At 38.1% G+C, this 13,712-nt stretch overlaps 1 protein-coding gene across 1 annotated transcript; it reads right to left on the bottom strand.

Moving 5' to 3' along the window:
- Positions 1 to 1,005: 1,005 nt before the first annotated feature.
- Positions 1,006 to 6,269, bottom strand: LOC141782491 (cell surface A33 antigen-like). The gene is made up of 7 exons (XM_074658911.1): positions 6,088 to 6,269; positions 5,598 to 5,764; positions 3,738 to 3,951; positions 3,436 to 3,600; positions 3,198 to 3,314; positions 2,767 to 2,890; positions 1,006 to 2,072 (listed from the first exon to the last, which is right to left on the bottom strand). Exons 1-7 carry the CDS (start codon positions 6,137 to 6,139, stop codon positions 1,418 to 1,420), a joined length of 1,494 nt encoding a protein of 497 aa, XP_074515012.1. The 5' UTR covers positions 6,140 to 6,269; the 3' UTR covers positions 1,006 to 1,417.
- Positions 6,270 to 13,712: the final 7,443 nt, after the last annotated feature.

The raw sequence follows: 13,712 nt of genomic DNA, 5'->3' as shown, positions 1-13,712 counted from the left end.
ACCTCTGTTGGTCTGGAGGAGCTGCAGCATTTATTTCTGCACAAACGTCCACTAGATATTCTCAGAGCTAAACTAACTCTTCTGCAGTGTGTAGTATGCACGCATGAACGTGAGGTGGAGCGAGCTGAGCGAGAACGCGCGCGGTGTGTGAGTGAAGGAAGGGAGGGAGAGGAGCAGAGGAGCAGAGTACAGCAGAGACTCCGGTCCTGGAGACCAAAGCTACGGTCTCCCCCGCGTCCTCCAATCGCGGCCAACACTGTTTAACAGACGGGCTTCACTAGATATAACTTTGCGGTTTTGGTGCTTCCGTGTAGTTTGTGTTGGAGTCTTGTCTGAACAGCGTAGCCACACGCGAGCGCGCATGGGACACCGACCCGGTTTGATTTACACGTGTAAGAAGTTACAAACAGTCCCTTTAAATCGAGACTTAAAATCAAAGATAATGTACACATTTTACATTGTTGAGTGACAAAAGGATAATATTTTTTGCCTGAAACAATGTTTTAATAACAACGCCAAAATGGCTGCAGTAGATGATTGGGGGGTGTTCTATGACCCATTGAGATTTGTATTATTATTTTCATTATATTTAGGCACTGGGCAAGTTTTTATGAAAAAATAAACATACAATATCAACGCCAAAAAGGATTTAATTAAAGACTGGGACCTCTGGGTGTAAAAAAACCCTCTCTGGGACCTATTTACGGAGGTCCTGATTGGTAGATATTTAAAAATGTCCCATTAAAAGCTGGAGCGTAAGGTCCCATCTGTAAGGTCTAAAGTTGTGTTCTGAATAGTTCCTGATTGGCTCACAGGTGTCCATTAAAACTGGTTATTACACATCGTTGTTGAATACTCGATTCTGATTGGTCAATCACGACGTTCCACGGTCTGTTATTTTTTTATAGCAGTCCGTTGCTATGTATATTAGTCTGTTGCTATGGGAGCAGTTCTGATGTTGGACTCTGGAGGACCGTTTTTGTGTCAAATTATTGATTTCTTAAGTAAGTAGCGGTGTAATAAGCGGGTTAATGTGCAGCTAGCGGGTCTCAGAATAGAGTATTCAACAAAACCGTGTAATAAGACAATTTATAGTATTTGTGAGGATTAAATTAGGTTTGCTGTCTTTTTATGACGTGACCAGGCACTGAGGCTCTTTCAGACACAACGCGACAATGGCACCACTGCGCTCTGAAACCCATTATTTCCAATGGTCATGGCGGCTTTTTGCTGCGTCGAGCAAATCACCAGCGCGTCTGTCCTCCATGACTTCGCTGAACCTCTAGTCAGCTCAAATCGCATTGTGTCTGAAAGGGCTTTAAGCCAATTCGTAAACCTAGTAAAATGTTTTTAGTGCATATATAATATATATTATATATATATTATATATATTCATACATTCAGTAACACAAGGTTATTAATACTTGGTTCTGTATTGATCGTCAGCGTAATCAAGACGATCGCGGCTTCCACCAGAACGATCGCGCCGGTCATCAAGGCGATCCCGACTGCCTCCGTAACGATCGCGTTGATCGTCAAGTCGATCCCGACTGCCTCCATTATGATCGCGTTGATCGTCAAGGCGATCACGACTGCCTCCGTTACGATCGCGTTGATCGTCAAGACGATCACGACTGCCTCCGTGGCGATCGCGCTGATCGTCAAGGCGATCACGACTGCCTCCGTGGCGATCACGCTGATCGTCCAGCCTGTCACGGCTTCCACTGTAATGGTTACGTTTATCATCAAGACGATCACGACTGCCACCGCTACGTTCACGTTCATCGTCAAGGCGATCGCGACTTCCACGATGGCGATCGTGCTGGTCGTCCTGGTAACGTTGTGAGTCAACATCACTGCCTTTGCCATCATGCTTTTCTTTACCGCTAATATAACTCTGCTGATCATCCTCAAACTTGTGTGCGGATCCTTCTACGTAATTGTTTTGAGGAACAATGTCTTTGTCTTCATGCTGGTTGACCTGCTTCGTCTCGCTGTTTGACTTGTCATCCTGGTACTGCTCTCCAGCTTCAGGAGCATCTCTGTCATAATACTCTGCTTCACCGGGGGAACTAACGGGAAAAATACACAAAAGAAAGAGAAAATGGTGAGGCTTGGTCTTTGGATGGTCTAATTAAAGCACCTGTAAACACCACTTAGATACTAACAATTAAAGCACCAACATAATTCTTGTTGGTGGTTTACAGTAGTAGAAACCATAGACTGTATATGTTGAAGGACGACGCGTCTCCACTTCCTCCCATTGTACAAAAGTGAATCCAAATTATCCCAGATACGGGAACTGCCATCTTGAGATTTTGACGTCATTTGGATACAGAGTCTGTTCAGTAGTGATCGGGGGCCTGGTCCCGCCTACACACCTGCCCGAGCCAATCACAAGCCGAGCACGGCAGTGGCTTGTTAGCGTGAGCCACCTACGTTAGCAACATGCTACTTCACTCAGAGCAGCTGTCAATCATGACGTCCCACCTCCTTTTTATAGCATCAAATAACTAATTAAAACCAAACTTGAACACTTGAACATACATCAACGTGACAAGAACTACCTAAAATGACAGAAACCATCTTTGTGACAAAATGACTTGACGTCTACTTTAACTTTTAAGTTTAACCCATGTCCCATTCATTAACATGGAGGAGGCAGGATTTATGACCTATACTGCAGCCAGCCACCAGGGGGCAATCAAGATGCTTTGGCTTCAATTTTGATGTTGATATATCTGATGTCTGATATATCACACATACCCTTCAGCATACTTGTCCTTTTTGCCTTTTTTCTTCCAGCAACAGTAGATGAGAATCCCCAGCAGCACGACAGCTGCGAGGACTCCTCCAATTATAGCTGCAGTGGACCCAACGTTCATGCCGCCTGGGGAGAAAGGAGGAAAGGCAAGGTGTGTTCACACTACACTTATTACAGGGAGCAGCAGCTAAATCATGTTAAATGCAGAAGTGCCTTAAACTTGCACTTTCTAATAGCCAGCAGGGGGCGACTCCTCTGGTTGCAAAAAGAAGTCTGATTGACCCTCTTGTGTCACTTCTAGTTGCAAAAAACCAAGATGGTGACGGCCAAAATGCCGAACTCAAGGCTTCAAAACGGCAGTCCACAAACGAATGGGTGACGTCATGGTGACTATGTCCCCTTCTTATATACAGTCTATGTTTAAAACACTCACCGGGCGTCACAGCTAAAGTCAAGTTGCAGCTGGCAGAACCAATTCGATTTGTTGACGTGCAAATGAAGAACCCAGACGTCTCTCTTGAAATATTGACGAGAGATAGCCTTCCTTCCTCTGCAACATAATAACACAAATTAGGCTAAACAATGCTGAGATGATGGGCCATTGTTTACATCAACACTCATGATGGGAACTGGGTGCTTCAAGGTAACACATGGATAGTTGAAATGCATACTTTCGGTTGTCCTGGGTGGTAATTCTCTGGGAGTGTTGTCAACATTGTCGGTCCTCCATTGATATAGGGGTTTTGGGGAACCCTCCTCAGACATGCAGGTGAGGGTGACGTTGTGCCAGTACTCTGCTGCTCCTTGAATGCTGCAGATCGGTGCAGAGGGAGGCACTGGAAAAAAACAAAGAATTTAACTTAAAAAGTTACAATCACTTTGTAAGCAGAATTTATTTGACATATTCATGGAGACAACATATTAATATAATTATTCACAATAGACAAATAACATGTCAGTGGTTGATTCTCACCCAGGACCAAAAGGGAGGTGGCGGCAGCTGTTGTTCCCTCATCATCATTGGGGATCAAGACACTGCATTGGTAATTGCGGCTGTCCTGCATGGTCACCTTGGTTAAGCGCAGCGTGCTCACTTGTCTGTCGATGTCAACCTCCATAGAGGCTCTGCCCTCATAGTTAGGTGCAATGTCAATCGGATTGTTTATAAAGTAGGTGGCCACTATGTTCTAGAGAAATAAACACAAACATATTTTACAAAGATATAGAGCGATAAATGCTGACTCAATATTCAACAGTATCATAATGTTAGTATAATCAATGTGATGCCACATTTCACCGTCACATTATAATGTTTAGGGATCATATGATGTACAGTATGGAACCCCCAAATTTTCAATATTAAATATATAAAAAAGACTTTACAAAATAACTCAAATGAATGAAAATAATATACACACGAGTTTGAATGAATTTGTGAAATTATTAAAACTCAACTCATTATTCATTTTCATAATAACTCAAGTTAAATATTTTTTATTTCATTATAGACATTTTAATTTCAAAATGCCTTTTTTTCAAAAGTGTTTTGTTTCATTAGGACATTTTCCGAATAACACTTGTATTTCATATTTTATTTTATTTTATAATGGCACTTTTAGGTAGGTAGATATCATGTGCAGCCTTGTTAAGCTAAATAAATAAAATATGACATGGCATGAAATACAAATGTTATTGTAGTTATTATTGTGATGAAATAAAAGCAGATGCAAGTGCTGCATTTTTCTGTCTTATGTGATAATAAACTGAATATATTTAGATTCTGGCCTGTTGATTAGACAAAACAAGCAATTTGATGATTCCACTTTAGGCTTTACACAACTAGTCATGGGTATCTTTTACTATTTTCTGACATTTTATGGACAAAATGATGAATCGAGAAAATAATCTGTAGATTAATCGATGCAGCTACGGTGTAAGAAGTATTGATTATTACACTCATTCTGCAGTTTCATTTTCAGTCATCAGCTTCATTGTTGCTACAATACTTTTTCTTTGATTAATTATTTTGTGTACAATTTATTGTAACTATTTATCAAATTATAAAATAAATTGTTTCGTGTAAAGTTTTGCTGAATTAAAACTGTAGCATTAATTCTCCGTTTTGTTACCAACTGATGTCTGCAGCAGTGAGTTATGTCACGTGCAAGAGGCTTTATTCTTTATTTATTCAAAGGACAAAGGTCATAACCACTACACACAGCAGGGAGGAACTCGTATGCTCTAAATTTACACTTCCTTATAGAAACTGTTATTCACCACAGCGAATCATTGTCCATTTTAAGAAGGACATTGCCACAGTCTTGATGTGAATACAGTGTATACTATTACACACTTAAAATCACTGATTTAAAAGTTGACGCAGTGTGGGCAGTTTTCTGAGAATGTTAATAGATTTTCAGGTACACAATAATATGAAAATAAAATGGATATGTTACTGATGGGATGTTGTTTATTACAGTAAAGTGGTACTTGGCAATTTAGTATGCTACTACCATGACATTGCACCAGAGACCTTGAAAAAATGTTGGATCCTACACTTCCCATAATGCAGCTCAAATGCAGACACTCCCTGTCTTGTAAACACCCACGTCCTTCACACCCCACGCCCCCAGTTTTATTTTCTGTTCTAATTTTGTAGCCTCTGAGCCCAAGCCGAGATAAAGACAAACTGTGTTCACATGCTGAGGAGCACTCCCCACGACGAGTAAACTGATCTTTCCCCTTTAACTAACCACAATATGCTAAGAATAAGAAGAATATTAAGAATATGTTATAAGCACACATTGTGCATGCAGCTAGTTTACTCTCTCACCATTGGATCATCAACAGTGTCAGGGGAAGCTTCCCATGTGAGGACGAGTGCGTTGGCGATTGGTCTCGCTGGGATGAAGGAACAGGTCAAAATAATATCACCTCCTCTTGCAACCTCATATTCTTTCTCTGGAATAGAAACCTGCAAACTCCTGCAGCAGGGAAGTACTGAAATAAAAACAAATACATAGTGACAGATATATCTCTTTCCCAGTCAGAGTCAATTATTTGGTATTTTTGCAAAATTGGTGGAGAAACATTGGTATGATTTAATATGAACAACCTCAACTACATTATGTTTGTGCCACTAAATATAACATACAGTGTGTTTCTTTCAAGGCAGATTGAATAAATGGTTTTAACTGCAGGTGAGTTAAACACAACCCTGCTTCCGGCTTAGTAGTTGGATTAATGATTAACACGGGTGATAATACCACAAAGGTGTGGCAGTGGTTTATAGAAAAGAGAAAGAATACAAGCATAAAGCCTACCTGTGAGTATCAGAAATAGCTTTCGCCATCCAAACTGCCTCTTTGTCGTCATCGCTGAAAGAGGATAAAAAATATCCAGCAGAAAGAAGAACGTTTTGAACTGATGTTCTCAGTCCAACAGCAAGAGCCCGCCTAACCTTCACGGTGAACTCCCAGGTATGGAGAAGTTAACATTTCCAGGTAATAAATCAACGGCTATAGGTCACATGTCACCAGAGGGCCAATCATTGACCTGCTATCCCTTTGATTAAACCTGCCTATTAGAAATGTATGTGATAATGTGGGGGGGCTATACAACAAAAAAGATAAATATATAAATAAAAAGTGAAATATAAGACTGTTAATTGATCCCTGATAAAGGGAAACATAGATAGATAGATAGATAGATAGATAGACAGACAGACAGAGAGATAAGTAGATAGATAGATAGATAGATGGATAGATAGATAGATGGATAGAAAGCAAATAATAAAGCCAATCAGAAATCAATCATTTAACTGATCACAGTCAGTAACTTGCTCGACAGCTGAATAGATTCTGACCGTCCTAGAAAGTTATATTGTGCATCCACATGTGGTGTTGTACACAGTTTAACCTGCAGGCTGCAGTATTGCACTGACAGTGACGCTGCATGTGTTCAACACAAAAAGATTATCACTGATATGTAAATCTATTGCAGGACAAACAATATGAAAAGAACATAAATGTGACTGAACTTTTGATCCTGTTGCTTTAACTTGCTGTGGTCTGATCTGAGGTGAAAGGCAGAAGGAGTGAAGTGAAAGCGGCACTTTAACTGATGGTTTGGTTTTAAAACATGATGACTTGCAGTGCATTAGGAGAGATTTGACCTTGGTCAACAAGACAGTGCGCTCATTCAGTGGCTTTGGTGGCATGAGGTTGCAAACTCTGGACAATGATGCAGTCCTACGTGGGCCAACAAGTCAGCTGAGTTTAAGTATTCAGTCGAGCCTATAACAGACTGAATACTTCAGTTTAACCATTTGTTGTGTGTGTGAGAGAACTAAGCTCTTACATCTCTACAAGGGGAAAAGAGGACACAATGACCTGAAACGATAAACCCAAAGGTGTTTTCATAACAAGCACCCAAACTAAAAAAAAAAAGTGATGAATTTCTCCACACAACAACAATAATATTGCTCATTTTAAACAGTGATGAAAGAGATTCAGATTCTTTACTTCAGGACCAATATGAAATACTCCATTACAAGTGAAACTCCTACATTCATAATCCCACTTTAAGTAAAGTACAGAAGTATTATCAGCAAAATACGCTTATTATTCTGCAGAGAATGGCCTCTGTGACTGATATATTATTATTTATGACATTATTACATTGTTAATGGACCGGTGTGTAGGATTTGGTGGCATCTAGTGGCGTGGTTGCAGATTGCAACCAACAGAGTACCCCTCCGCTACCTCCTCCCTTTCCAGGACTGCGGTAACGTGAGCCGCCGAGTGCAAAACCGGGGTAACGTCGTTAGTCTCGCTCAGAGGCCATCCTTAATATAATAACACTACTTTAGGAGCAACAGAAGTCCGACGGCGGCTGGTGGTATCACGGTTTAGCACTCTGCGGCTCATGTTACCGCAGTTTCACAAGCATGTTGGAGAACTACGGTGGCCTTCAGGTAACGTAAAAACACAGAAGGCTCTCTCTAGAGCCAGTGTTTGGTTTGTCCTTCTGGGCTACTGTAGAAACATGGCGCAGCAACATGGCGGACTCCGTTAAGAGGACCCACTCCCTATGTAGATATGAAGGACTCATTCTATGCTAATGAAAACACAACCATTCGTAGTTTCAGGTGATTATACACTAATGAAAACATAGTTATGAATATTATATTACATTTCTGCTAATAGATCCCCCAAAATGTGACACACTGTTCTTTTAATACAGATGCTTCAATGTGTAAGCAGCATTTTACTGTTGTAGCTGGTCGGGTAGTGGTTTCCAACCCATAGGGGTCGGCCCCCTCCAAAGGGTCACAAGATAAATCTGAGGGGTCATGAGATGATTAATGCAAAGGAAAGAAGAAAAGACTAAGTTCTGCTGCGTTCTGCATACATTTATGATACTTTTTTTTAAAAAATGTTTCTCAAATCTTTGCTATTTTGTGAACTATTAGATAAATTGACCTCAAACAGTTATTTAAATGAAACCATGTGAGAAGTTTAGAGGGAAATGTCTCTTTGGTGTAAATACTAATAACTAGACATCAGAAATGTGACAAGGAGACTCAACTTCACACTGGTTTAATCTTTAACAATGTGTGTTTTATAAGCTTTTTAAAGTAAAATCTTAATATGAATAGTAGTACAAGTAGATCAAAAATGTACTTCTTGAGTAAATGTACTTGGTTACTGTCCACCACTGTTTTTAAATCCTTCTTTGATTCAATAAATAGGAGGTAAAGTAATGAGGTGAATGTTTCTGTGAATTCTGTGAAGTGATTTAAATAAAGTATGAAAACTTTCAACATAATCAAATTAGCCTGATCACAAATAACACAGGCCTTATTCCTCTAAGCCTGCAGCAGGTAAAGGATGTATTTTCCCTCCATACTGTTATTGGCTGTTAATAAATATGATTGCAACCACTATAACCAATCTAAAGGCAACCACTTACTGGTACAGTCAATCAAAGCACCACGCCAGTGAATTTAAACATTAATCATAATTTACAGTTGTACCATTTTATCTATTTTTTTAATCTATTTTTCCTACTGTTCCAGGTGCCTCTTGCTTTCCATTCAATTCTGTATAGTGTGAAAATGAATTAGCAGACGTTTCTGGAGCTGAGCGCAGCCAGATTAACCTGTTGAGGGGCCCCGGGGCAAACATTAGCTGTTGTGCCTCTATTAACCCCTCGTGTGTACCCTGTTGCCTCCCATCAAGTACAGACTACATATGGCAACTTCACTATATACCCAGAGACCGACTAATACTCGTACACTGGAATATTAATAACTGGCAACAGCTTTTCTGTGCTGGTTTATGGTCATTTTATTTTTTGTTTCTGACTTTTGTATTTATGAATATATCTTGAATGCACAATTTCAACAAAAAATAACAAGGGTATTGAACTAAATTTGGACACAGGGGCCACACCACAAGACAGGGCTACATCATTAGGTAATAATGTAATTGATATAGTACATTAGTGGTGCAAATTTGCAAGTCAAATTACCAAAAACACGTGACATGCAGTGAACGTGGGCCTGCCCCATTAACCGGTTGGTAATCAAGCCTTATGGAGTTGTGTGATCAATATTAAACATCAAGTCTGCATTCATTTTGGTCAATGTTACACTGTTGCTGGTTGTGCAGCTGAAGTGCAGATTGATTTCAAAGTACTGTATTGCATTACCTTGTAATAATACTTTAACTTTGACAAAGATTAATGCAGACTTGATGTTCACTGTGATGTGTGCACAACTTATTAACACATTAAACCCACATGCAGTTACAGACAGTATAGAAACACATACTGTTTGGTTTATAACACATTGTAGTGGTTTATAACACACTAAAATGTAGTTGTAAGCAAATGAAAGAACATTGAACTACTACTATTTATTACATTATGTTTTTAAAGGAACAGTGTGTTACTTTTGGGGGATCTATTAGCAGAAATGGAATATAATATTCAAAACTATGTTTTCATTGGTGTCTAATCATCTGAAACTAAGAATGGTTGTGTTTTCATTAGCTGAGAATGAGCCCTTCATATCTACATAGGGAGCGGGTCCTCTTAACGGAGTCCACCATGTTGCTGCGCCATGTTTCTACAGTAGCCCAGAACGGACAAACCAAATACTGGCTCTAGAGAGAGCCTTTTGCGTTTTTACATTACCTGAAGGCCACCGTAGTTCTCCAACATGCTTGTGAAACTGCGGTAATGTGAGCCGCAGAGTGCTAAACCGTGGTACTCCCAGCCGCCGTCTGACTTCTGTTGCTCCTAAAGTAGTGTTATTACGGTAAGGATGACCTCTGAGCGAGACGGACGGCGTTACCACGGTTTTGCACTCGGCGGCTTACGTTACCACAGTCTTGGAAAGAGAGGATTGAGCGGAGGGGTACTTCGTATGCAATCTGTATTTATCAACAATTATAACTTGCCTATGATGCATCTATAACTGATGTATAAGCAGAAAATGAATGATTGAAAACACAGTTTAACATAGCTGTAATCACATGAACAAATCCTTATAGTGTCATAAAACATGTATTTACACATGTGTACAGCTCATTCAAAGGTAGGTTTAAAACAGTTTATAAATGCTTGAAGATTCATTCTGCACCTCAGAAAAAACTCAAGGTCTGCTTACTATTTTTTTCTGGATCTTTCAGTTAGTAAAATGATCATCTAAAGTATTTGTGATTTGCAATAAAAGAGCTAAAACATACAAAACCATTGGTGCAGTCCTTCTGAACAAATGTTCATATTTGAGCTGTTTATTCATCTGCACGTGGGTGAGGGTGGGGGGTGGTGGTGAATGTGGATGTAATGTAATGTGTTATCTTGGTATATGCAGTGCAGATAATGAGCAAAATGCAGGAAGTGGCTAGGATAAAAGGAAACGTTCCCCCCACTTCACATCCCTTCATATTAGAGAAGTGAAATTTCCTTTCTCTGGTCAAGGCAAGGTCAACCGACAATTTGTCAAATTTCTTTTTTTCTTTTTTAGGATGGATGTTAAAGGATATTAATTAGTTTCTGCCTAGACATAAGAGTGGGTGCAAGTATGCAGCAAGCATATTTTTTCCAAATACTAGAAGTACCAAACGTTACAAATTCCAATAAAACAACATAAAAAAAGAAACCATAACTTTCATCAGGCTACAGCAATTATTCTGTTTATAACATACTATGTTGTTTTTTTTAAGGTACTATACTATGACTTTTTCGACATACTATACAATTACTTTTTTAGACACACGATACTATGACTGTTTTTCCGACATACTACAGTATATTAGGAGTTTTTTGTCGGCATGTTATAAAGAAGTAGTTTGGAAAAAACAGAGTCTAGAAAGTATGCCATACAAAAAGTCAATTTTCAAGATTTAAGTTATTTATCATACAAACAACAATTTCAGAGAAGCAGTGATTGGCAATAAAGCATTGCTAATTAACACAAGTAAATAACAAAATGAGAATCTAAGACATCAAATATTACAAGTTAAAATACAGGGATTAAATGTAGCTTGCATAATTAAATAAAAATAATATTAATTTGTAGTCAGAATATTACAATGCTTTGTGCTTTTTAAAAACTTTCTGGGGACAAAACTTCTTTAAATCTAAATAAAATATCTGTCCAAAAGTGTGCAAAGTGTTGCTGCACCTGTATAGGCATCTCAAGTAATACTGCAATATTTTTGGGTAATTATGACACATTATAATAATATTGAGGGGTTATTGTTGTACAGAAACACATTTTGAGAAGCTTTTTTTTCTGGCTTTATAAATTAAATTGACTTTGAGTGGTGAGTAACTTAAATACAGAGGTATCAGAGGTGCTATAAGTTAACAGTTATATATTGTTGTTGTACCTGTGTGCTGCCTGTAGAGCTTTCAGTACCGCCCATGTCCTTTTTCAGTCCAAATCCACGGGTGTAAGAAATGCTAGATGATTATTTAAGTATGTAAAATAAGCCACACACACAGAGAGAACAACACCCCTAAACACACACTCAACTCAACTCTCAGCCCTGTTGAGTGTGCTCGTGTCCGTGCCCGTGCCTGTGTGTGGCGCTGGTAGGCTCAGCGCTTCAGGATTTTGGGTTAAATATTATGAGAATAAAGTCATAGGTTTACGAGAAAAAACTTTGTAATATTATGAGAATAAAGTCATAGGTTTACGATAAAAAAAAGTCGTAATATTATGAGAATAAAGTCGTAATATAAAGTAGTAATTTTACGAGTTATTTTCTTTTTTTCTTGTAAAGTTACGACTTTTTTGTTGTAAACTTCTTACTTTTTTCTCATAATATTATGACCTTATTCTCGTAACATTACGACTTTTTTTTCGTAATATTATAACTTTATTGTCATAATATTCCGACTTTTTTTCTTGTAAAGTTATGACTTTATTCTCGTAAAAATACCACTTTTTTCTCATAATATTATGACTTTTTTCTCACAAAGTTATGACTTTATTCTCATAATATTAAGACTTTATTCTTGTAATATTAAGACTTTTTTTCTTGTAAAGTTATGACTTTATTTGGTAAATCTCCGATTTTTTCCCTCAATGTGGCCCTAGTACTCCATAGTACATTTGCACTTGGGCCCTCACTGCATTAGACTTATATACTATATATTAGACTATAAACTATGTTACCTTTATCACAATGCTCAAATGTTTTTTTTGCCTAAAAAGGCTCTTTAGATAGTAAAGGTTGCTGACCCCTGACCTAAGTTAACAGTTATATATTGTTGTTGTACCTGTGCGCTGCCTCTAGAGCTTTCGGGCACCGCCCATGTCCTTTTCCAGTCCTAATCCCCGGGTGTAAGAAAAGCTAGATGATTATTTAAGTATGTAAAATAAGCCATAAAAAAAGTCGTAATATTATGAGAATAAAATCATAATATAAAGTACTGATTTTACGTGTTTTTCTCTTTTTTTCTCTTAAAGTTACAACTTTTTTGTCGTAAACTTCAGAATTTTTTCCTCATAATATTCTGACTTTATTCTCATAATATTATGACTTTTTTCTCATAAAGTTATGACTTTATTCTCATAATATTATGACTTGATTCTCATATTATGACTTTTTTCACGTAAAGTTATGACTTTATTCTCATAATATTATGACTTTTTTCTCGTAAAGTTATGACTTTATTCTCATAATATTATGACTTGATTCTCATAATATTATGACTTTTTTCTCGTAAAGTTATGACTTTATTCTCATAATATTATGACTTTTTTCTCGTAAAGTTATGACTTTATTCTCGGAACATTCCGACTTTATTCTAGTAATATTATGACTTTACTCTCATAATATTAAGACTTTTTTTCTTGTAAAGTTATGACTTTATTCTGTAAATCTCAGATTTTTTTCCCTCAATGTGGCCCCAATACTCCGTAGTACATTTGCACTTTGGCCCTCACTGCATTAGACTTATATACTATATACTTAGACTATAAACTGTGTTACCTTCATCACAATGCTCAAATGTTTTTTTGCCTAAAAACTCTCTTTACTCAGCGTAAAGGTTGCTGACCCCTGACCTAAGTTAACAGTTATATATTGTTGTTGTACCTGTGTGCTGCCTCTAGAGCTTTCGGGCACCGCCCATGTCCTTTTCCAGTCCTAATCCACGGGTGTAAGAAAAGCTAGATGATTATTTAAGTATGTAAAACACAGAGAGAACAACACCCCTACACACTCAGCATACTGTTGAGTGATGCTCGTGCTCGTGCCCGTGCCCGTCTGTGTGTGGCACTGGTAGGCTCAGGATTTTGCGTTAAATATTATGAGAATAAAGTCATAGGTTCACGAGAAAAAAAGTCGTAATATTATGAGAATAAAGTCATAATATAAAGTAGTAATTTAACGTGTTATTTTCTTTTTTTCTTGTAAAGTTACGA

The sequence above is a fragment of the Sebastes fasciatus genome, chromosome 14, assembly GCF_043250625.1.
Source record: "Sebastes fasciatus isolate fSebFas1 chromosome 14, fSebFas1.pri, whole genome shotgun sequence".
Classification (NCBI taxonomy): Eukaryota; Metazoa; Chordata; class Actinopteri; order Perciformes; family Sebastidae; genus Sebastes; species Sebastes fasciatus.
The sequence above is the reverse complement of the archived record's forward strand: the minus strand, read 5'-3'. Positions and strand labels throughout refer to the sequence as shown.

Bases quoted from the DNA above. Each gene is read 5' to 3' on its own strand.
- LOC141782491 (XM_074658911.1), bottom strand. From the start codon at position 6,139: ATGACGACAAAGAGGCAGTTTGGATGGCGAAAGCTATTTCTGATACTC. The intron at 3,315-3,435 runs GTATGCATTTCA...ATTATGTTGCAG, and splicing joins ACCACCCAGGACAACCGAAA to AGGAAGGAAGGCTATCTCTC. The intron at 2,073-2,766 runs GTATGTGTGATA...TTTTCCCGTTAG, and splicing joins AAGGACAAGTATGCTGAAGG to TTCCCCCGGTGAAGCAGAGT.